Genomic DNA, 23,646 nt, shown 5'->3' on the forward strand with positions numbered 1-23,646 from the left:
CTGCCAAGCCCGACAGCCTGATTTCCATACCTGGGACCTACGTAGTGAAAAGCAGAAACTGACATCACACGCTCCTTTGACTTTCACATGCACACAACAATTTAGTTAATTGTTTGGGTTTTTGTTGTTTTGTTTTCTGAGACAGGGCTTCTCTGTGTGTAGCCCTGGCTGTCCTAGAACGTACTCTACAGACCAGGCCAGCCTTGAACTCAGAGATCTTCCCGCCTCTGCCTTCCAAGTGCAGGGACGAAAGGCGTGTGCAGCACAGCCTGCCACAGTAATAGTTCTTAAAGGAAATTAAGACCTGGAGAGGGGCTGGAGACCCAGGTTTAGTTCCCAGCACCCGAGTGGTGGCTTACAGCCATCCGTTAGCTCTAGCTCCACCAGAACTGACAGCCTCTTCTGACCTCTGTGGACACCAGGCACACATGTGGTGCATGTACATTGACGTGGGTAGAACATTCATAAAGATGAATTAACGTTGTTTTCAGTGGACCAGAGATGCAGTCCACCTGCAGGATACTTAACTTGCGTAGTGTGTGGAAGGTCCTATGCTCAAGCTCCAGAACCATAAAAATTAAATTAATAAATAAATTAATAAATAAACATCTAGGAGATACCATCCGGGCACATACAGTTACGGATTATTCTCACAGAGAGCAGTGTGGAACTTGGCAGGCAGGGAGAGGCTTCCTCTGAGTATCCTATCTAGGACCCGCCCATTTCCTGAAAACTCCTGATGGAGTTTGTCCCAACCCAGCTCCTCTGTGAACAAACCCTCTAGAGACTTTCACTACCCATAGGAGGAGCTTTATCTGGACAGCAAGACAACCTTCACACCAGTGTTCTCTTCAGCCAAGCACAGCTCACCTTTCACCCAATTCAGCCTGGCCCTTCTTCAGTCTTGTCCCGTGGGTCTCTTGTGTGCACACATTATGGCAGGTCACTTTTCTCCTGTGCCCTTTACATTCTCTATTTCCTAGACTCCAGGACGGAACCTTCAGAAGATAAATTTTCCTCTATCCTCTACACCCTAAATTAAACAAACCGAGTCTGGTTGAACAAGACAACCAGGAAGATAAATCCTGATCCAGTCCAAAGAGAATATTGGAGCCAGGTCGTTGTTGCCAACTCCTTTAATCCCAGCACTTGGGAGGCAGAGCCTCACAGATCTTGAGTTTGAGGCCAACCAGGTCTACACAGAGGGTTTCAGGACAGCCAAAGCTACACAGAGAAAACCTGTCTCGTGAAACAAAAATAAATATAGAAAAGAGAGAGAACGTTGAGGTCAGGGCCCAGCACAGTGGGAACATGCACTGAACAAGTGCAAAGGCTCTGGGTCCAGCCCTAACACCACATAAGAGAGAAATCAAAGCTGAGGTCCCTCCCTATGTGAGATCTTTTGCTATGCAAGCATGCGAATCTGAGTTCAAATTGGCAACAGCCACACAAAAGAAACATTGAAAATTACTTTCAACCTGCTCTGCATTCTAGAAGTTTTGATTGTTGGGGGCTTGATTTACTTCTTCATGAGTTGTCTTTTTGTATATTTTTACTGATATTTTTATGTGTCAAACTTTTTCCCCCTTTGAGACACAGTCTCACTTTGTAGCTGCAGCAGGCCTGGAACTCAGAGATCAGCATGTCTCTGTCCTGGAAGGTCTGGGTTTGAGGCCATGTGCCACCACATTGTGCTAAAATTGTAGGAGGATTTAACAACAGCATAAACCTTTAACCTCAGCAGTGGGAAACAGGCAGGCAGATCTCTATGAGTAGCAGGACAACCCCAGCTACATACTGAAACCCTGTTCCCAAAATGAACGAAGTTTTTTTTTTTTTTTAGATTTATTTATTTTGTGTACTTGAGTACACTGCAGTTGTCAGACACACCAGAAGAGAGGACATCGGATTCCATTGTAGATGGTTGTGAGCCACCATGTGGTTGCTGGGAATTGAATTCAGGACGTCTGGAAGAGCAGTCAGTGCTCTTAACCACTGAGCCATCTCTCCATCTCTCCAAGCCTCTTAAGTTTCCTGTGTGTGTGTGTGTGTGTGTGTGTGTGTGTGTGTGTGTGTGTGTGTGTGATCCATGATCAAACTTATGGCTTAAGAGTCAATTGTCATTACCTACTAAGCCATCTTATTGGACCCTGTAATTTTTTTCTCAAAGACAGGGTTTTGTTATGTAACCCAAACTTGTCCACCCCCTTCTTCTTCTTCTTCTTCTTCTTCTTCTTCTTCTTTTTTACCTTTTTCTTTCTCCTTTTCCTTTCTTTTGGCGGTAAGGTTCCAGGTTAGCCAAGCTGCCCTTTACTCTGTAGACAAGGCCACCTTTGACCTTATCTTTCTGCTACCACCTTCCAAGATCTGGAATTTCAGTGTGCTGCCACACCCACTTCAGATTCATTCTTAAACAGAAAAAAAAATGTGGTACAATATAACTACTCTATTTGCAAGATAATTACAGGGTTCAGCAATGCTTCCGACTGTGCCTCAGATCAAGTGACAGAGCGAGTTTTAAAGCACGTTTGAAGATGTCTTCTTTTAATGTTTTCTGTTCCTACTGTGGAAGTATTTTACACTTTTTCCTGTGGAACAAATCCATCTGACCTGTGGGCTATCAGAAAACAGAGATGAACAAAACGAGGAGAGAGGGGACATTCGTATTATGGGCAGAGTTATAGTTTATATGTTTAGTAAATTCATACTTTTTCTGTGTGATTGCTTTCTTTGCCTGCATGCCATGGTGATTTATTATATGCAGCATATGTGTATCTAGTGCTCTCAAAGGTCAGAAGAAGGTTCTGGAGTTTGGAATGCTTGTGAGCCACTGTAGGGTGTGGGCTAGGAACTGAAACAGCTTCTCTGCAAGAACAACAAGTGCTCTTAACTACTAAGCCATCTCTCCAGCTCCCTATTATTTATTTATTATTATTTTTGCTTTTTTGAGACAGGGTTTCTCTTGTGTATCCCTGGAGGTCCTGGAACTTGCTCTGTTTTGAGATCCACCTGCCCCTTCCTTCTGAGTGCTGGGATTAAAGCCATCCAGCCCCTATTTTTGAGTCAAGGTCTTATTATGTAGCTATGGCTGATCTGGAAATATATATATATACATATATATACATACATACATACATACATACACATACCAGGCTGGTCATGAGCTCACAGAAATCTACCTACCTCTACGTTCTGAGTACTGGCTGGGATCAAAGGCACGTGCTCCCACACCCGGTGGTTTATTGTATTTTTACTTGTGTGAGTGTGTGAGTGTGTCTGTGTGTGTCTGTATTTTTTATGTGTGTATTATACACATTAGCGCAGTTCCCATGGAGGCCAGAAGATGGCGACGGATCACCTGGAACGGTTGTGCCATTTGCTCTTAACGGCTGAGCCATCTCTCCAGCCCCAAGTTAATATTACAATTGCAATTTTTTTTAAAGATTTGTTTATTTTATGAGTACACTGGCTGTCTTCAGACACACCAAAAGAGGGCATCAGATCCCATTATAGATGGTTGTGAGCCACCATGTGGTTGCTGGGAATTGAACTCAGGACCTCTGAAAGCGCAGTCAGTGCTCTTAACCACTGAGCCATCTCTCCAGCCCCCACAATTACAATTAAAATACAATTTAAATGTACTTAGATTATATCTGGCAGAAGAGCTAGATTAAAACCTCGGGCTCCTCAGGCACTTCTAGGCCCGGCCCCCTTATTTACATAGGGACCACCCACAGACAGAGCATGCCCGCCTTTTCCGCTACGACCACCCTTTCCGGCAGGTCGGGCCTCTAGCTCCGCCCCTCAGCTGCTGAGGTGCTGCTCTTGCGCATGCGCAACCCGGAAGTCTTGCCCTTTGGTTTGGGTTCCCTGAGAGCTTGCCTGAGGGAGCCACGCGCGTGGCGGAGGAACCATGGGGAAGCTGCGACGCCGCTACAACGTGAAAGGGCGGCTGCAGGCGGACCCCCGGCCCGCCAAGGGCTCTGAAGCGCCTCCCGTGCGGCTGGAGCTGGAGGGTGAGAAGCCAAGGACTGGGATGGTCGCTGGAGTGGGAGCCGGGTTCCACATGACCCAAACAGGGGGCGTGACAGCCTCTCTCTACAGCGGCGTGGGAGTACCGCTCGGAGTATGGCGCGCAGATTAGTTCATTGCATCCATTCCCAGGCCTTTTATACTCCTCTCCTTCCCAGAGACCCGTAAATGTGGTGCTTCAGACCAGGCCCGTTAGCCGTGCGCTAGGCTGGGGCTAGCGGGGACACTAGTTCTGGTCTTTGAGAGTAGTGACAGAAGCACCGGGGACACTGTTCTGGTCTTTGAGAGTAGTGACAGAACTGGAAATGGAAAACCCTGGCACTCCGGGCATGCCTGCTTACCCGGAGCAGACAAGCACAGAGAAACGATAAAATATGTAGAGTAATGGCAGGCACGGGAATAGGTACCACAGTGATAGAACCAAAGATGGGAGAGAGTGGTGTGATGGGAAAGGCGTCCCATGGATAGTAAAATGTCAAAACCTTCAAGAGACCTGGGTGAAGATAAAAGGGGAAACCCAGGGGCTAGGGGACATCGGAGTTTATGGGGTTGTATAGATTGGGACTTTATAAGAGAAGGCATGGCTGAATATGATAGTTCATTCCTGTAACCCTACACAGTGAGAACAAACAAGCAAAAAGGCTGTGTATCTGAGAGAGGCAGACAGTCTTGTAAACCTAGCACTAGGGAGAGATGTGCATCTGAGGGCAGCTGGGCTATGTAGCCTGTACATAGGGCTACAGAGCAGGACATTGCCTCAATCCCAAGCTTCTAATAGAGTGTGGGGGTGGGGGGGCTATGGAAGACCTAGCAGAAGAGGGACAGATGGAGGGTAATGTGTAATCACGGCATATTGGTTGTGCCATTAAGGAAAAGCATTATGGATTGAGGGATGATGGGGTGGGAGGCTGGAGTTGATGCTTGGACCAGTGTTTGGATGCTGGTGTGTTCCCAAGGTGAGCTGGCTGGACTTGCTAACTGACTGAGCCTTTGCTTAAGCACCAAGGTGACAAGGGTGGGCATTGGTCAGGCTGCCGGAGAAGGTTCTCCAGATGTGGCGTGTGAGTACTTGAGAGTCCCTGCAGATGTTTGAAGGAAAAGTACATGCTATTGACGTTGCTTCTCAGGACGGGAAAGTTTGGGGGGGGGGTGCATAAACACTTTTGTATCTAGATGGCACTAATTTAAGTCTGATGAGTCAAGTTTTTGCTCACGGAGAGGAGTCCAGCCCTGAAGGAGAGGGGAGTGGAAGAGAGCTGGGAGGAGGGTGCTGAAAAGGTCTCCATCTCAGATGCTCCCTGGGGTCCTGAAGGGAGGACGGTATTGGTTGGAATAGTGGAAGGTATGGTCAGGATCAGGCTGGTTCGGGAGGAGAGTAGAACTATAGGGATCTGATCCAGTAGAATCAAGTGTCTTTCTGGCTCCTGAGACTTAGGTTTGGGGCACCCTCTGGCACAGCCCACAGCTCAGTACCCTAGTTCTGAGTACTCTTCAGGGTTCCACGTATCCCAGGTTGGCCTGTGTAGTCAGGGGTGACTGAACTTCTGTCCTCTTGCTGTCCCCTCTCAAATGGTTAAAGTCCCATACTGCCATAGTTTTTCTTTTTTTTAATGTGGTGCTAGGGTTGGAACCTAGGACCCCCAGCATGGTAGCCAGGTTCCCTCCCACCTGAGCTATATCCCCCAGCACCTCTAGAATGGCATAGCTTGGCAATGCTAACAGTTGTGACACACAGACCCTTGTTTAGCCCTCAGAGTTGGTAGGTGACATGGGCCACCTACAGGAGGTGGTGACCTCATCTGATATTTGTCATGAGTAAGCATCGAGGACACCTTGTGACTTTTTGCCTCCAAGTGAGACGGTGGCTGTCTTTTCAGACAAGGATGTGTTGAAAGGAGTAGATGCCAGCAATGCATTGGTGCTGCCGGGGAAGAGAAAGAAGAAGACCAAGGCGCCGCCTCCATCAAAGAAAGAGAAGAAGCCCCTGACGAAGAAGGAGAGGAAGGTGCTACAGAAGGTCTTAGAGCAGAAGGAGAAGAAGAGCCAGGTACGCCTCCAGTGGCTGGTCTGCACCAGCTCTCCAGATCAGGGGGCTGGAGGGGAGTCTTTCCCTCCATGTGATCTCTGCAGCAGGATTGTCTAGAACTTCCTGAAAGGAGGGGAGTGTTTCTTATCTACCCAGTGACACAGTAGCCAGCCACTAGCTACGTGTGGTATCCCTTCGAGTCTCTGAGTGTGCTGGCCTAAAAATCATGGACATGAAAGAGGTGTGTATATAAAACATAAACGTACATGGCAAAACTGCCACAGCTCACGAGGGGTGAAAGGAAACATGTGGCCGTGTGGGTAGCCTAGGGACTGGCCAAATGAGAAATCATATCTATCCTGAAGACAGCGGTGGGTACCCTGCTTTTTTCAGTCTGATTGCTGTGCATTGGGACAGCCAGTGTTTATAGCACACAGTGCTATATAGAGCTGTTGCCCGTGATGCGAGGTTATGTTAATGGCGAAGGAAGAGCTAACCTGTGTGTTCAGAACACCTCATAGCTGTTGGGTGACATCTTCTTGCCCTACAGTTTAAAGTCTGTTTTTAACAAGGCTAAGATCCCCTGAAAGCCTGGCCTACCCAGGAGAAGGCCTTGGACCTGTTCAGTGGTCAGTAGCTGCCTGGTAGCCAATGCCCTCATACCTTTCCCAGCGTGCCGAACTGCTCCAGAAACTGAGTGAAGTCCAAGTGTCAGAGGCCGAAATGAGTCTGTTCTACACCACAGCCAAGCTAGGCACCGGAGACCGCATGTATCATATCAAAGAGTAAGTCACGGAGCCTGAGCGGGCTTATACCTCATGTTGTCTTGTAAGGGGAGGGGCGGGCAGTGGAGGGTTATCCATACTGAATGGTCCTCTAGCCGAGCACCTGCCTGGCATCTTATATGTCACAAGTAGGTCAGTTCCTCATCGGTCATGACCTTAATTTTGCACCTCAAAGGTCCCACTTGCCACAAAATCACCCCTTGCTGTTCTGTGTGACAGCAGGAATTCAGTGGCTTCACATTGAAAGCCCACTTCCCACCTGAGCTTGACAGTTGAATCTACCCCAGGCTGGCATTCCTGCTGGGCATTGCACCCCAGACCAGCCTCTGTGCGTACATGTGTACACACACACACACACACACACACACACACACACAACTTCTCTGTTCAGGGAACTGCTGTTGGGTGAGTGTGCACTGCCCCAGCCTCACTGGACATGAGCTAGAACAAGGAGTAGAATATTTCTTTCCCTTTGGAAAGCACGGGTGTTTGTTAGCCATATATATTTATACCCAGAAAATGAACCCAAGGGTAAGGCAGAGACAAGGGGCCATCTAGGACTTAAAAGACTAGCAGCTGGGACTGAACCCAGTGACACACAGTCTCCCTGTTAGGTGACTTTGAGCAGACACTTGAGTGTGACAATCTGTGGAAATGTGTCTCAAGGTAGAAACAGCCAGTGCAGAGGTCCTGAGGTAGACGTGGAATGGCCTCTGGCGAGAGGCCCCCATAACTATGTCAGATGTCCTAACGTCCCTGCCTCAAGTCTCTGCTCTCCCAGGAGGAAGCCTGACCAGCCTGCTGCCCAGGGCCAGGAGAAAGTCAGTAGCCTCTCCGGGGCTCACCGAAAGCGCCACAGGTCATCATCAACAGAGGAAGACTCTGAGTCTTCAGAAGATTCAGAGCCTGAGGAACTCACAGCTGATCAGCCGAAGGCCAGCACAGGAACAGACCTAGTGCATCTGCCACCAGCTCCTTCTGGAATCAAGAACCCTGCACCCACCCCGCAGCCCCTTCCGTCTGGGACCTCTGCACCTTCCAAAACACCAGCTTCTGTCCCACCTCCACCCCTGGCCAAGCCTGCCGTATTCATCCCCGTGAACCGCACCCCTGAAATGCAGGTTTGTTCTTCTCTCCGTGGTTAAAGAGACGGGTTAGTGGGAGCTCTTGATGGAAAGGAGCCTCAGTCTCCACTTCTAGGAATGGGGGCATGGTTGTATGTACATGGGTGTTTTGCATGCCTATATGTATACCATGTGCACCACACGCATCCCTGCAGAGGTCAGATGAAGGCATTGGTTCCATTGAAACTGAACTCGAGGTGGTTGTAAGCTGCCATGTGGGTGCTGGAAATCCAAGTCAGGTCCTCTGCATGAGCAGCAGTCAGTGCTCCTAGACAGTATCACCCTGCATGGCCTCTGTGTGAGCGGGATACCTCCTCGCCTGCTCTCTGCAGCCTGTCTCTCTAGTACTAACTTCTTCTCCCACAGGAGGAGCGGCTCAAGCTCCCAATCCTCGCTGAAGAGCAAGCCATTATGGAGGCGGTGGCTGAGCACCCCATTGTCATTGTGTGCGGCGAGACTGGCAGTGGGAAGACTACACAGGTGCCCCAGTTTCTCTACGAAGCAGGCTACAGCAGGTGGGTCTGGGCCAGGGGTGTCCCTCTACCCCCTGGGGACACTGAGCACTGATGTTCCAAGAGCCATAAGGGCCTTAGCTCCAGCAGACCCAATTCTGGCTCTACTTTGTGCACTGTGTGACTTCACACAAATTTCCAGCTTTTTCTAGTGTATTGTCACGTGAGAGATGGGGATGACAGTAAACTCAGTGGTCACATGGGTTTAGCGACAAAAGCACCACAGTGCCAGGCACATAGAGTCATATGTTTCGTAGTATTGTCAGGTTCTGTGCACTCTGATTACCACGAAGGTAATCCAGTTGGCAGAAGAGTTGCCAAGGTGATGCAGAATTCTAGTATTCTCTTCTCCTGGGGCCCCAGCTCTGTCAGCGTTTCAAGGTGTACTTGTCGTCCCTGTTGTCTGAGCTCAGGCTTTCTCTGGACTTACCAGTTCGTGTACTTAGACTGTCTGGGAACGACATGCTCAGACCCTCCCCCAGAAGAAATGTCCTCATTCCAATAGTAGCCCTTGGAGATGTGCCCCAGCTGTGTACCAAGTTCTGCTGGGTCTCCATCAGTGCTGCGCAATGTGGGCTGCCCCTGGCTGTCATGTGGCTATGCCGTACTGACCTGGGAAAGCCATGTTTGAATCATGGTCTCTGGGATTCACCCTCAGTGACTAGTGATGTTCAAGTATATGTAGGTGGCTCCAGGACAGACAGGCATGACTAATGAGTCTCTTTCCCCAGTGAGGACAGCATCATCGGTGTCACAGAACCCCGCCGAGTGGCTGCTGTAGCCATGTCCCAGCGAGTGGCCAAGGAGATGAACCTGTCACATCGGTGAGGGCCCAACTCCTGGGGATACAGGGAACTTTGCAGGCTTGCTGGAAGGAGGGTGCAGGTGGGAGTTATTTGCCTCCCTCCCAGCGATGGTCCAAGCTCTTAACCTCCTGAGGCAGGGGTTGCCAGGCACCCAGTGCCTGCTGAAAGACAGGGCTCCTGGATAGGGGCTTGATAGTGATAAGAGGCATGTGGCAGCCTGTTAGTGAGCCAGTGTGGTGAGGCCATGTAAGCACAGAATTCCAATCCTGAAACCTCTGTCTGGGGCTTAAATTTCTTTACGCCGTGGGGCTGGGAATGGAATTCAGGGCCTTGTGTGTACTAGGCAGCCACTCTGCTATCAAGCTCCTCCCTGACAGTCTTGAATTTTAGGCTTTTTTAATTGTAAAAGTTTTATATGTCCGTAAATAGAGAGGATAACGAGCCCCAGGTACTTGAGGGTGTCAGTGGCTGCCACCTGTGCCCAACCCTGTAGCATCTCTACCATATTGTCAGCATATATGGCTCCTGGAGTAAAGAGCTGCTTGTCTCCCAGTGAGCTCAGCCATGCTCTGTCCAAGATCTACAGCGTGCCTGGTGATGTGCTTCCTTAATCTGGAGCTTCTCTCTATCCTTGGCCCCAGAGACCAGTGCTTGGGATAGGCATGGCTGGGAGGGTCTGCCCCTGTCTCCCTTGAAGGGACCATGTAACCAGAGCCCCAGCCACCTATAGCTCTGGAGACATTGCTATAGCCCTGAGATGAATCTTCTCCCCATAGGGTTGTCTCCTACCAGATCCGCTACGAAGGGAATGTGACAGAAGAAACCAGGATCAAGTTCATGACGGATGGTGTACTGCTCAAAGAGATCCAGAAGGTCAGTTGCCTGTCTGGGTCTCATACAGGACATGGGTAGAGAGTGGAATGCCACCTTGGTTGTGATCACCAGTGTTCCTGCCACATGTGGTGTTGAACATATACAGTGTTGAAACCTCAGTTACTTGATCATATGGTGGTGCCTCATAGAATCATAAAGCAGACATTGTCAGTGATGGAGCGCACAGAGTCTGTGTGAGCAGAGAAGCCATGGGATGAGTAAGCAAAGTTACTTTGCATAGCCAGTTTTGCTAGAGGGACTGGGGATGTAGCTCAGTTGGTAGGGAGTTTTCCTAGCATGTCCAAAGAGATCCAGCCCTAGCAACACACACGCGCGCGCGCACGCGCGCACACACACACACACACACACACACACACACACACACCCCAAAACAAAACAAAACAAAATCTGCTTGTAACTCAAGCACTTAAGGAGGTAAGGTCAGGAGAATAAGTTCAAGGTCATTCTTGGTCACATAGTTCAAAGCTAACCTGGGATAAATGGGAGACTGTCCAACTAAGGGAGAAAGGACAGGAATTTTTTTTGTTTGTTTGTTTGTTTTTTAAAGCAAAGAATAAAGAGAGCTTGCAGCTTGCGATGGCAGCCTGAGCCCTGGCATGCACAGTAGCTGCAGGCAGGCAGGATGCCCTGCTGCTTCTCCCATGGGCCTCTAGGACCGCTGAGGGAGTGGAAGCAGTCTGGGGTTTGGTCACATGGTTCAGTGCCTATGGTGGGGGCTTGGTGGCACTCTGGTATAACTCTCCCTCCTCCGCAGGACTTCCTGCTGCTGAAATACAAGGTGGTGATCATCGACGAAGCCCATGAGCGGAGCGTCTACACAGACATCCTTCTCGGCCTCCTGTCCCGAATTGTGGCTCTCCGTGCCAAGGTGTGTGGGAAGTGTGCAGGGACGGCATACTAAAATCGCCTTGTCGGGGGCTTGAGCTGAGAGGGGTACCAGAGGACACAGCCTCCCTGGGCATGAGTCATTGCCACTGCCAGGCTGTATCATTCTGTGCCGTCCCTGTTAACTCACGGGCCTTGGTCCAGTACAATGCATAGTGAGGGATCTCTCCACAGCCTAGAGACTCAGGCGGAAAGCTAAAACTGAGCAGGCCTTGCTGGAGCCATCTGCAGGGTACTCTCAGTGTCAGACTCTGCGGTTCATAGACTGCTGGGTTGAGCTCTCTACTCCCCAGGCTTCCTCCTCCCTCCCCAAGCCTGCTCCTTCCCAGCCGTGCTCAGACAGTGGATGCAAGGGCCAGTTTTGGGGACGTACTATCTGAAGGGACTTGATGAGCAGCCCTGTTTCTGTTCCTCAACAGACAGCTCAGTGGACAGGTGGTTGTCCTGGGGGTGCATGTGCCCAGCCACATTCAAGGCACTGGGGATGGACAGTGACCAGGAAAGGGTGACATGTCATTCCTGCCCTCCTGGAACCACCCTTGCTCAAGGTGGCAGGCAGTAGGCCAATTCAGGATTGTGGGCTGGAGGCCATCAGTTGAGCCCTTCCTTTTCCCATCCTTTATTTGGCTGTCTCATGAAGGTGAAATCCTGCCATGGCCCCTTCAGCTGACTTCATGATCAGGGCTCTAGCCTGTGTTACCTGCAGAACCCAAGTAGAAAGGCTCCCCATGGCTGGGTTTCATTTCCCCTGGAGGCAACCTGAGGAGTGCATTTGCTGCTTATATGAAACCACAGAGCTGAGGGTCCATAATTCCATGCGCACTGTGTCCTTGCTGTGCCTGAGTCTCCACACTGTCTTCACAGAGGCACCTGCCCCTCAAGCTGCTCATCATGTCTGCCACGCTTCGGGTAGAGGACTTCACCCAGAACCAGCGGCTCTTCACCACACCTCCTCCGGTCATCAAGGTAAGTTTTCGGTAAGCCCCAACCAGCTTCGACCTGACCTTAACATGTGAGAACTGGGGTGTTAGGGGTTAATTCAGAAGTCAGACTTCTGGGTTGTGGCATTCCCATAACTTTGTGGACTTGTCACAGGTTGAGTCTAGGCAGTTCCCTGTGACAGTACATTTCAACAAGCGGACCCCATTGGATGACTACAGTGGTGAATGCTTCAGGAAGGTCTGCAAGATCCACCGGATGCTGCCTGCAGGTGAGACCTGAGGAGCCTGGCACATCCCTCCCTCACTGAGGACGTGGGTTTGCCCTTCATCCCTCTGACAGCACAGGGAACAGTCAAACCATAGTAGCATAGCGACTTCCTAAGGCTAAGCCCAAGTCCCCTTCATATCTAAGGCAGAGGTGAGGTGTGGAAACATCCTCTTAAAAAGGGCAAGCATGGATGGCCTCTGGTTAGAGTCCAGGAGTAGCAAGCCCTGTTGGGTTCGCTGTTAGATGCCCCACACCAGTTTGCTGGCCTCAGGTAATGGGCTTTCAACAACCCAGAACCTGTTTCCCTGGGTCCTAGCTCCTCCCAGCCCCTCAGCAGGTGCTTGCAGGGATAAGTCTGTCAGGTGACTGACTTGGTTCTCTTTGCAGGCGGCATCCTGGTGTTCCTCACAGGGCAGGCCGAGGTGCATGCACTTTGCCGTCGGCTTAGGAAGGCCTTCCCCATTCGTTGCTCCCAGCCACAAGGTAACTAACTACCCATAGCTTTTTGTTGGAGCGCTCAGCCTGCTACCCCTGAGCCTGGGAACTAGTGCACTGACTGGGGTGTCAGCCTCCACCTCAGTGTCCTTGAGGAGAGCCTGTGCCCTTGTGCCCCCAAAACAGTATGCTCCTCATTGCAGCATGTTTGCTGTGAGTGACAGACGAAGTGCCAGCTGCCTATGTTGGCCACAGGAGTCTCTTCCCACCCTCTTCCTCCTTACAGAAAAGGAAGAGGACTCAGCAGAAGGGATGCGGAGGTTTAAGAAGTCCCGGACAAGGGCTAGGAAGGCCCAGGCCATGGTACGTGGAAGTCTGTGGAGACCTGCTCTCTCCAGTTGCCAGCCTTATGAGCTCTCTGGGAGCCATGTTGGGTTTCTGGGGTCAGACTGGTCCAGCCCTGTCCCACAGCACAGAGTCCTGGTAGATTACAATTTTAGAGGCTGCAAGGTTGGGTGCGTATTACAATTTACAACACAGGGTCTGCCTGAGAGGATCCTGGAGCACAAATAGAGCCATAGGTGCTCACTGAAGTAGGGAGATCTACTGTCTGAAGCTGAGGGGCCAGCCAGGAGTGGGGTCACTCCAGGCACCTTGATGGCTGGATGCAGTGTCAGTGGCTTCTCGGTGGCCTCTACTCTTCTGCACTTAAGGTGGGCCAGGCAGCTTGTTAAACTCTTGTTAAACTTGTGAGATGACCCCCATGCTCTTATTTATTTATTTATATGCTTATTCAGACAGAATGTTCTTGTGTAATCCTGGCAGGCCTATGTAGACTAAGCTGGCTTTGAACTCACAGAGATCCATTTGTCGTTGTCTCCAGAGCACTGGGAATAAAGGTGTGCACCACCACACCTAACTCAAACCTAAATTTTGAAAATTTCTTCAGATTCATTTTATTTTATGTACATGAGTGTTTGTGTTTATGTGTGTGCACCAAGTGCATGCCTGGGGAGGTCAGACGAGGGAGTCAAACCCTCTGGAACTGGAATTAGAGAAGGTTGTGAATTGCTGTGTGGGTGCTGGGAATCAAACGCATGTCCTCTGTAAGAACAAGTGCTATTAACTGCTCAGCCGCTATCCAGCCACCCTCTCCTCCCCTAATTATTAATTAGGAATGAGGCAGAGAAGATCATTGTTTGTTGACCTGACCTCATATGTTCCTGTGTGTGTCTTGGTTCAATGCATCCTGAGCCTATGGTGTTGGCATCTCCTCAGGCCTTGCCCCAGATCAACCTGGACAATTACTCTGTGCTGCCAGCCGGCGAAGGCGATGAGGACAGGGAGGCAGAGATGGATGACGAAGAGGAGGCCCTGGGCTCTGACCTGGATCTGGACCTTGGTGACGATGAGGCAAATGAAGGTGTGGCCTGGCAGAGCTCTGCCCTCAGGTCCCTTGTTTTTTGTCAGCGTGGGTCTGCTGAGCCCCTATTGCATGATAGGCCCTGTTAGCCGTTGGGACCAGAGGAATCTAAGTCCTGTCCTCATGGATGTGACCAATACATCCTGGCTCCTGTTGGTGTGTGAGCACAGAGGTGGTTCTTTCTCGTGGCTGTGTCTCCTAAGGTCTTAATACTTGAGTGTAGTGCTGGGGTCACTATCCGCAGGCTGGTCCTTCCTGGGCTGACATAGTCCTCATGCAACAGAGAAGGTGTCTAGATCCTCAGGGCCCCTGAGTATGTTGATGAGCAACTCCTTGCTATCCATTTTGGGTTAGGCTAGGTGTGGTAGCACACACCTGAGGTCTCAGCTGTACAGAATACTGGCTTGAACTCAGCATAAGACTGCATATCTTTAGAAAGAGAGCCTTCTTTGGATTTTGTGACCAAAAGGGGTTCTTTCTGTACAAGTAACAGCCTGCCACACTGCCTGGACACATATAGGGACTGGGGCCAACTTACTCTCAAGGGATGCCGCTGTGTGGCGGGCATCACAGGCCCATGCTAGGCAGCAGCAATAGCTTTCAGGAGTTCCCTGGTACTATATCTATACAAGAGCCCTTAAGCCTGGGGCTGGGTAGTAGAGCCTCTCACTTGTGTGGGGTGGGAGGGGTTTGGGAGCAGCCGGGAAGCTAGAAGCAGGTCTATACCTGTGGCACCTCTTCAGCCTGTACTTTGTTGTCCTTTGCTTGACTGCAGGTGAGCAGCCAGATGCCTCGCTGCCCCTTCATGTGCTCCCGCTCTACTCTTTGCTGGCCCCTGAGAAGCAGGCACAGGTAATGGGACAGCTCTTTAGAGCATTAAGATGGGGGTGGGTCAAGCCTTGGGTACTTTTCCATCTACTTCAACCAGCCCCTGATAGTGGAGAAAATAATAGAAACCACTCTTGATGCTTGTGCTTGGAGCTTGGTGGGCAGCAGTGGACCTTGCCTAGCTGACAGCAATCTGTCCCCTACTGTCTCATAGATTTTCCCCGATTCAGGTGTTGTCCTACCTGTTCCCACTTCCCAGGTCTTCAAACCTCCTCCAGAGGGGACGAGGCTGTGCGTTGTGGCCACCAATGTGGCTGAAACATCCCTCACCATCCCTGGTATCAAGTATGTGGTGGACTGTGGGAAAGTCAAAAAACGATACTATGACCGCGTCACAGGCGTGTCCTCCTTCCGTGTCACCTGGGTCTCCCAAGCATCCGCCGACCAACGGGCTGGCCGTGCAGGCCGGACAGAGCCAGGCCACTGCTATAGGTAGGCCACTTGTCTCTGCATCACGGGCGTTGAGAAGCAGAACTGCAGTTGCCCCTCTGCAGTGAGTGGGCCGTGTGTCCTCAGGAGCACCACAGCCCTCCCCACACTGCCGGCTGCTTTACCCTGCCTTTGCCCGGCGGTCAACAGCTGCTTCAGAAGTAGTCCATGTTCTAAATACTTTCATAGCTGGGCCACTGTCCCCACCATCAGGGCAGTGCTCTTGTGAGTGGTTACTTCCTGAGGACACCCTATAAGTTGTGACCATCTGTCAGGCTCCACCGCCCCGTCACATTATTACTGTCCATCTCTGCTGGACAAGGAGGTGGTTGTTCCTTTGTCCTGTTGTGCACACACGTGTCCCTGCCTCATCTTTGGCCCTGTGGAGTTCTAGGCTTAATTACAAGGGATGAGCCAGGTACCCAGGCTCTCCTCTCACACCTTCGCCTCATCGTCTGTTTGCAGCAGCATGAGGCGAGCGCTGGTGTCGGTGACTTTGGGTCTGACCTCTTGCCTTCTGCACTGCCCGCCTGCCTCTGCCTTCTCAGAACTGTAAACTCGGGCCTGTCCTCACTCCTGAGTTAGGCTCAGTCCATTTGCTGATGGCTTGAAGGAGAGGGTTCTGATGTCTGAGAGTTAGATCCATGGTAGTTTTGTCCCTGGCCAGTATTTTCTCCTAAGGTTGTTGCTTTGAGTAGCTTTATTGCTGTTCTTCCAACACCTCTTCAGTTTATAGGATGAAAAACTTAAAAAAAAAAAAAAAACAGAATGTAGTCAGGGTAGCTGGAGGTGGGATGATGAGTGCCACGCATGGTTGGCTCAGAAGCTTGGTGACTTTCTTCTTTCTGGTCCCTTCTCCTCTCCTCCCAGGTTGTATTCCTCAGCGGTTTTCGGGGACTTTGAGCAGTTTCCTCCTCCAGAGATAACCCGCAGACCAGTGGAGGACCTGATCCTGCAAATGAAAGCACTCAACATTGAGAAGGTCAGTCTTGGCCGTAGCCACCTCCTTTCCCGTTCCATCCTCTGCCTGACGCATTCCATCACCCCAGAGCTGTGCCTGCTGGAAAAACGAGCTGGAGTGGCATCCCGAGGGACCATCAGTCAGAAAGTGCCCTGGTGGCCTTCAGTCGCTAATGAGGACAGCTTGCCTGTCCCCTGGGAGACAGACTCATGGATAGCCAGGTCTCACACAACTGGTGGGCACTCGGATCCTGCTGATTCCTGAATGCAGGCTTCACTGGTGTGGTCCTCCGATGGAGTTGGGGTTTTTCTCTCTACTCTAGGATGGGATGGTCCAGTAAAGAGGTTCCACTTATGCTGTACGTTGTTCCCCAACCCTTGTCAACCAGATACCCACTTAACAGATAGGGAAACCAAGGCAGGGAAGAGGCAGTCTCTGTTCAAGAACATATCTAGTGAGCTACAGAACCCAAAGGCTGAAAACACATCTAGTCCTGGTCCTGTCCCAGAACCCAAAAGAAAAGTTAAAAATGAAGACTCTTGCTTGGTCCAGAGAGGTGACTCAGCTAGTAAAGGCGCCTGCTGACTTAAGTTTGGAGGAACCGCGTGGTAGACGGGGAGAACCAACTGCTGCACGCTGTTCTCTGGCCTCCACACTTGCTCCTTGGCATGTGTGCACCCACACACACATAAGAATAAATAAATGTAAAATAAAAGAGCCTTAAAAGTAGGGAGTGTAACCAGGGAATGGTGGTGCATGCCTTTAATCCCAGCACTCAGGAGGAGGAGGCAGATCTCAAAGTTCAAGGCCAGCATGGTCCAGGGCTACACAGAGAAACCCTGTCTCAAAACAAACAAAAAAAGTAACAACAACAGCAAAAAATTTTAACAAACAAATATACATACACCCTTAGCTGGGGATGTAGCTTGATCAGTTGAATGCTTGCCTTGTACACCGGAAGGCCTAAGTTTAATACCCAGCACCACATATACTGGGTGTGGAGTGCACACCTGAAACCCAAACACACACAGGAGGTAGAGATAGGAAGGTCAGAAGTTGGAGGTTAAGTTAGGCATAGATGCTCACATCTATACCCCCAACAACTGGAAGGCTGAAGCAGGAGGATTGTTACGGCTTAAGGCCAGACTGAAACATGAGTTTCAGCCAGAGTCTTTCTCGCCTGATCTATTTTGAGGCAGGGCCTCACTGTGTAGCTGTGGTTGTCCTGGACCTCCCTGTGTACTCACAGAGATCTGCCTGCTGCTGCCTCCCTGCTGGGATTAAAGGTGTGTACTTTTATACCTGGCAAGGTCTTAAAATAAAAAGACTGTATCCTCACTGCACACAGTGGCACAGGCTGTTGCTCCCATTTCTCTAGTGAAGATGTCTGTCCCTTTATAGGGGTGGGAATCCCCAGTGATTTTTTTTTTCATTGTTAGAAACAACTGATTCAAAATCAAGAAAAATCACTTTAGGTCATCACTGAGAACTTGGTGTTCATCCTGTGACACCCATGGCCAGTTATATTTTTCAGGCATAATGCCTGTTTTCCTAAATATTTCATGATGGTTTGCATGTTGTTGCTTATAAACATCTAGATTTTAGTTGATAAGGATAGCCCCTGGCACACAGTATGTTTAATTTGAGATCATCCTAGCACGTGGACCTGGAGACAGACGTCTTGGCAACTTCCTGGGCACCCAGGCTCCACGTTCCATTTGGCGAGACCAGTGACCTGGGAACAGACTAAGGGACAAGGAAGCAGCACCTGCTGCAGCTAGTGTGACCTCATGGGGCCTGTTTCTCTGCATCACTGTGCCTTCCTGTGCCCAGGTTATCAACTTCCCGTTCCCCACACCTCCGTCTGTGGAGGCCCTTGTTGCCGCAGAGGAGCTGCTGATTGCCCTGGGGGCCTTGCAGGCACCTCCAAAACAGGAAAGGTAGGAGGGGGAGGGTGACCCAAGCAAGCACAGAGCCTCCAAGTGCCTCTAAATCCAGGCTTCATGGTTCTTACCTGCTGTCTTCCTTGTCCCCAGAATGAAGAAGCTACAGATGTCACAACTGAGCTGCCCCATCACTGCGCTGGGGAGGACCATGTCCACCTTCCCCGTGGCACCCCGCTATGCCAAGATGCTGGCACTGAGCCAGCAGCACGGCTGCCTGCCCTACACCATTGCCATCGTGGCTGCCATGACTGTGCGTGAGCTGTTTGAGGAGCTGGACAGGTGGGTTAGTGACAGCCTTGTCCCTCGGAGCCCTCCGTGCTCTCTGTTATTAGTAGTGGCCTGGGGAGCCAGAGCTGCCATATCTGAAGGAAGGGCAAAGGAGTGAGGATCCCTGAGGGCAGTGAGCTGAAGCCCAGCCGGCCATGTGTGTCCACAGACCAGCCGCCAGTGAAAAGGAGCTTGAAGAGCTGAAGGGCCGTCGGGCCCGTGTGGCCCAGATGAAGAGGACCTGGGCCGGGCAAGGGGCATCTCTGAAGCTTGGCGACCTCATGGTGTTGCTGGGTCAGTGCCACCTCTAGGGCATGAAGAAGGGCGGTCGGTATCTTGGAGCAGATTGGCGCCAACCAGTAAGAACACCCTACCCTGCTCTACAGGTGCCGTGGGAGCCTGTGAGTACGCCGGCTGCTTGCCCCAGTTCTGCCAAGCTAACGGACTGCGCTACAAGGCCATGCTAGAGATCCGGCGCCTGCGTGGCCAGCTGACCACCGCAGGTATAGCCCAGGTGACAGTGTGGACAGCTACCTGTCTCTCTCCATGTGGCTTTGGTGTGATAGAGATTCCACACTTGCTCATTGGCCTGCCCAAGATGAACTCAGCCCTAAGTCAACATCCATTGCTCTTAGACAGGTTCCCCTGAGCACTCACCTAGAAGGCTGTCCCTCAGGCCCCTCAGCCACTTCAGCAGGGGGATGGACAGGGCTGAGGTTCCTATAACTGTCCTATCCCATGAGAGCCTGGGGTGGCTGTCCCTTGGCTGGGCTTTGCTGGCATGGGACTCTAGGTTTTGGCCTTGGAAGAAGCTCTGGGCTGAGCCACTGTTGGCCTCTATATCAGAAACAGGCACTGTGTAGTTGAGGCCCAAGTGCTGGGTGATTTCTGAAGGACTGTCAGCCTCCCTTTGACCTAGACCTTTTGCAACCGTTTCTCACTTTCCTTCCAGTCAATGCAGTGTGCCCCGAGGCTGGGCTCTTCCTGGACCCCAAAATGCAGCCTCCTACTGAGAGCCAGGTGACCTACCTGCGGCAAATCATGGCAGCTGGTCTGGGTGACCATCTAGCCCGCCGGGTTCAGAGTGAGGACTTGTTGGACCCCAAGTGGAAGAACGCCTACAAGGTGGGACATGGGCCTGCCCTTGGTGACTGACCACGTAATCTCTGGGAAAGCTCCCACCAAAGAACAGGTGAAGGCTATTGTTGGTTGTTGGAGCATAGGATATCACCCTCAGCTTCATGGCTACTTTCTTGAGCTGCATTTACACCATAAGGTCAACCGCCTGGCTTCACTGTTTAGTGTAGCCAGTATCAGTACGGTCAACTTGAGATATTTCTGGAGAAACCTGAGCCACATTCCTCCCCATTGCTCAGTGTCTCTGACTTCTTGTACTAACCAGTTAACCAGGGGGACCCACTTGGTGCTTGGTATGCTGGGGCTACCTCCCTCCCCCAGAATTGTATCTCTGGGGTCCATCCACACCTGCTACTTTTGAAATAGGTTGATCCTCCTGCTTCAGCCTCCTAAGTGCTGAAGTGGTCAAGGCCCACATGGAGATTGTGTTTTATTTTGTGTGTTTGTGTATGCTGCTGTGGTGCATGTAGGGAAATCAGAAGATTTCAGGAATTTCCTTCTACCATATGGGTCCCAGGTATTGAACTCACATTACCAAGCTTAGTGGCAGGTGCTTTTATCTGCTGAGCCATCTCATTGGGCCCTAGCTCTCTGTTTCAGTGAAGGGCGGCCATACATGCACAGGCAGACATCCGAGGTCATTAGACTGGCATGGCAAGTGTTTTATTCCCTGAGCCATCTTCTCAGCCCCTGGCTTCAGCTCTGCTGATGGCCAAAGAGCAATGCATCCTGGGTAGTTCCTGGTCATTGGCTCTCTGGCTTAATGGTTGGATCCTCAAGGGTAGACTTGAAGAGCCCCGAGAGCTCAGGTTTTTCTCTGACCTGAACCTCCATCCACCTCTTTCTGCAGACCCCTCTTCTAGATGACCCAGTCTTTATCCACCCCAGCTCTGTACTCTTCAGAGAGTTGCCTGAGTTTGTGGTCTACCAGGAAATTGTGGAGACCACCAAGATGTACATGAAAGGTACTGCAGAGTGACCACAGGGTGGCTGTAGAGTGGGAGCATGTCTGGGGAAGCATGTGAGGCCTGACTGCCCTCTCCTGGCCTCAGGTGTCTCCACCGTGGAAATCCAGTGGATCCCTTCCCTGCTGCCCTCCTACTGCCAGTTCGACGCGCCCCTGGAGGACCCAGCCCCCACTTACTGTCCAGAGTCAGGACGGGTGCTGTGCCACCGGGCCAGCGTGTTCTGTGAGTTGGGGCCACTTCCTCGGTGGCCTGACCACCTACAGCCATTGAGTTTCTTGGACTCATCAGCTCATGCACTCCACTTGGGCATGTGACTGACTGGGTCACCCTATCCCTCCTGCCTTCCGATGGGCTTGGGAAGATAGATAGAACAACTGCCCTTCATCACACGTTCCCACCCATCCCCCAGACCGTGTGAGCTGGCCACTCCCTGCCGTCCAGGTGGACTTCCCTGAAGGCCTTGACCGATACAAGTACTTTGCGAGGTTTCTGCTGGAGGGACAGGTAGGTTCTTGGGCTACCTGTGGCCTGTCTCCTAAGTGTCATGAACTACAGGCCCCTTCAGCCATCTTGTGCTCTCTCGCCAGGTCTTCCGAAAGCTGGCTTCATTTAAGAGCTGCCTGCTATCTAGCCCCAACACCATGCTGAAGACTTGGGCCAGGTACAAGAGTATATTCCTAAAATATCAAGATGGGCCGTGGCAGAGAGGCTTCTCTGGGGCTACTGTGTCAGTCATGTATGCTGGGGATATGACAGTCACAGGAGCCTCCTTCAATTTGTGGCTGTCAGTGGGCCTTGGGCATTTCACCCTGCATCCCTACTGAGGACTCTTCTACCTGTCTCACTCCTGGTGACTATATCATTCCAATCTTGCCACCTCCGCTTTTCTGTGTCCCCTCCTTATATGGAACCCAGTTTTGACGGTAGGGCCCAACCTAGTCCAATGTACCCTGTAATAAGGAACATCTGTGTACTTTAAGGGGCTGGGTGGACATGAGTAGGGAGGGGTGCTGGGGAACGCTGCATACTGCCACTGTATACACGAGGCTTCCTATGACTGAGTGACAAGTCTCATCATCTGTCCATCCCCGGTTCTGGGTGGAGTCAGCAATCCCCTATCTACAGGCTGCAGCCCAGGACAGAGACCCTATTGAGAGCCCTTGTGGCCCAGAAGGTTGATTCCCGTGATTCCCTGCTGGCTGCATGGAAGAAAAGCCCCAAATGTGAGTGTGACTCAGCTGGGGTTGGGGAACATTGCTCGGTGAAAGGACTTAACCAGACCATGGGCTGTGGTGGTATGTCTAACCAAGCAAGCCCCTGGCCTCATACTCTAACCTTGGCCACCTCTTCTCACAGACCTGCTGGCTGAATACTGTGAGTGGCTCCCAAAGGCTATGCACAGCGATGTTGAGAAGAACTGGCCCCCTACCACTGACAGTTGACCACCCACCCAGCTGCACAGCCAACCAGCTCCTAGGCTGTTACCAGGAGGCATGCTGTGGCTCTGGAAGCCCTTTCTTACCTCGGCCCAATTTAGATCCAAGCTCGCAGCTACACTGACCAGAAGTGCCTTCTATCTGTCTGTTGTAAGAAGACAGACATGGTTTGTCTTCCACATTCCTCCCTATCTAAAACAGACTCTTCAGGTGACATTAGACCCTGTGGATGCACAGAGCTACACTGGGACAGGAAAGTGGACCCTTGTCCCAGAGCACCTGTGCAGCCTCAAAGCAACTTGGTCAGCAGGTGCCCTGCAGAATTCTGTGACCCCGTGACTTTCCTGAAAGGTTGGCCCCAATTGAGGCATGGATATTGACCCAGAGCTTTGTTTCACATAGGTGGAGACTGGTTTCCAGTGTCCTGCTTTGGCATCAGTAGACATCAAGTTCTGTCTTTAAATAGGTACACAGGTATGGCCAGTGTACCTGTGGCCTTGGCTGGTAAGGATCACAAATGCAAGGCCAGCCTGAGCTATACAGCAAGCCTATGTTCTGTTTGTTTTTCAAGACAGGGTTTCTCTGTGTAATCCTGGCCATCCTGGAACTAGGCCTGTAGGCCAGGCTGGCCTCAAACTCAAGAGATCCCCCTGCCTCTGCCTGCCTTGAGTACTGGGATTGGAGGTGTGTGTCACCACTGTCCAGCAAGACTCTGTCTCGGACGACTTTGTTAAGAGTAAATGTTTGTGACGTGCAGTTTCATTTCAGCTTGTCTGTCACATCAAACATTCCCATGCTGAGCAGCTGTCACCCTGTCAGTTTCCAGGACGTTCATCCTCACATGGTTTTCTGATTTTCTTCCTGACTATCCCCGTGGTCATCCCCATGGCTGAACCAGCACCATCAGGTGTCAGGCTGCATCTGTCCATCTGCAGAGTGGAGCCAGTTGTCTACCTCTGGGTGATGGCAAATGCTGCTGCTGCAGATCATTTGTCACTTGGGCCACTTGTTACAGAGTCCTGGGGACAAAGCCAAGCTCTTTTCAGTTAACGCTTAGTAAATGCTTTCTCCCTGTGGGCTGACTTTATGCTCTAGATAATGTGCTTTGAACCACACTCTGCTTTGTCTCCATGTAGCCGGGTCTGTGTGACCTAAACAGGTGGTGTCCACCGGACACCTGCCTGTCCATCTCGTGTTCTTTGTCTTTTCAGACACCAGATGTATCAGGTGGAGAAACCCCCATGCTTACCTTTCCCGTGCACTTCCAGGACTGTGTGTACCAAGCCACCCTTCAACAACCATAGCATGTTCCACAGCAGGTGTTTCTACCATGAGTTTTTAGCCAGACTCTGTCATGGCCATGAGGTGGCTGATAAAAGCAGAACTAGGGTGATGCCCTCAGCCCACCTCATGTGTGAATATCTACAAGACAGGCAGTCTGCCATGAGTTTGTTTTGATTTGGGCATGGGACGTGAAAAGCTG

General features: G+C 51.1%; 1 protein-coding gene across 1 annotated transcript; it reads left to right on the top strand.

The window, feature by feature from the left end:
• Window positions 1-3,877: 3,877 nt before the first annotated feature.
• On the top strand, window positions 3,878-22,919 carry DHX37 (DEAH-box helicase 37). The gene is made up of 27 exons (XM_080941365.1): window positions 3,878-4,016; window positions 5,910-6,079; window positions 6,731-6,843; window positions 7,625-7,964; window positions 8,334-8,482; window positions 9,211-9,303; window positions 10,062-10,158; window positions 10,934-11,047; window positions 11,929-12,030; window positions 12,160-12,274; window positions 12,661-12,756; window positions 12,995-13,071; window positions 13,987-14,131; window positions 14,907-14,983; window positions 15,219-15,451; window positions 16,319-16,430; window positions 18,243-18,349; window positions 18,446-18,634; window positions 18,792-18,916; window positions 19,009-19,125; window positions 19,575-19,747; window positions 20,610-20,724; window positions 20,812-20,949; window positions 21,137-21,231; window positions 21,315-21,388; window positions 21,853-21,950; window positions 22,084-22,919. Exons 1-27 carry the CDS (start codon window positions 3,914-3,916, stop codon window positions 22,167-22,169), a joined length of 3,453 nt encoding a protein of 1,150 aa, XP_080797491.1. The 5' UTR covers window positions 3,878-3,913; the 3' UTR covers window positions 22,170-22,919.
• Window positions 22,920-23,646: the final 727 nt, after the last annotated feature.

The sequence above is a fragment of the Micromys minutus genome, assembly GCF_963924665.1.
Source record: "Micromys minutus genome assembly, chromosome: 29".
Classification (NCBI taxonomy): Eukaryota; Metazoa; Chordata; class Mammalia; order Rodentia; family Muridae; genus Micromys; species Micromys minutus.

What these genes read in the sequence shown, in the direction of transcription:
- DHX37 (XM_080941365.1), top strand. Translation starts at nt 3,914, where the DNA reads ATGGGGAAGCTGCGACGCCGCTACAACGTGAAAGGGCGGCTGCAGGCG. An exon ending in TACGAAGCAGGCTACAGCAG is followed by an intron (nt 8,483 to 9,210) that starts GTGGGTCTGGGC and finishes CTCTTTCCCCAG; the next exon opens with TGAGGACAGCATCATCGGTG. An exon ending in CCACCGGATGCTGCCTGCAG is followed by an intron (nt 12,275 to 12,660) that starts GTGAGACCTGAG and finishes TTCTCTTTGCAG; the next exon opens with GCGGCATCCTGGTGTTCCTC.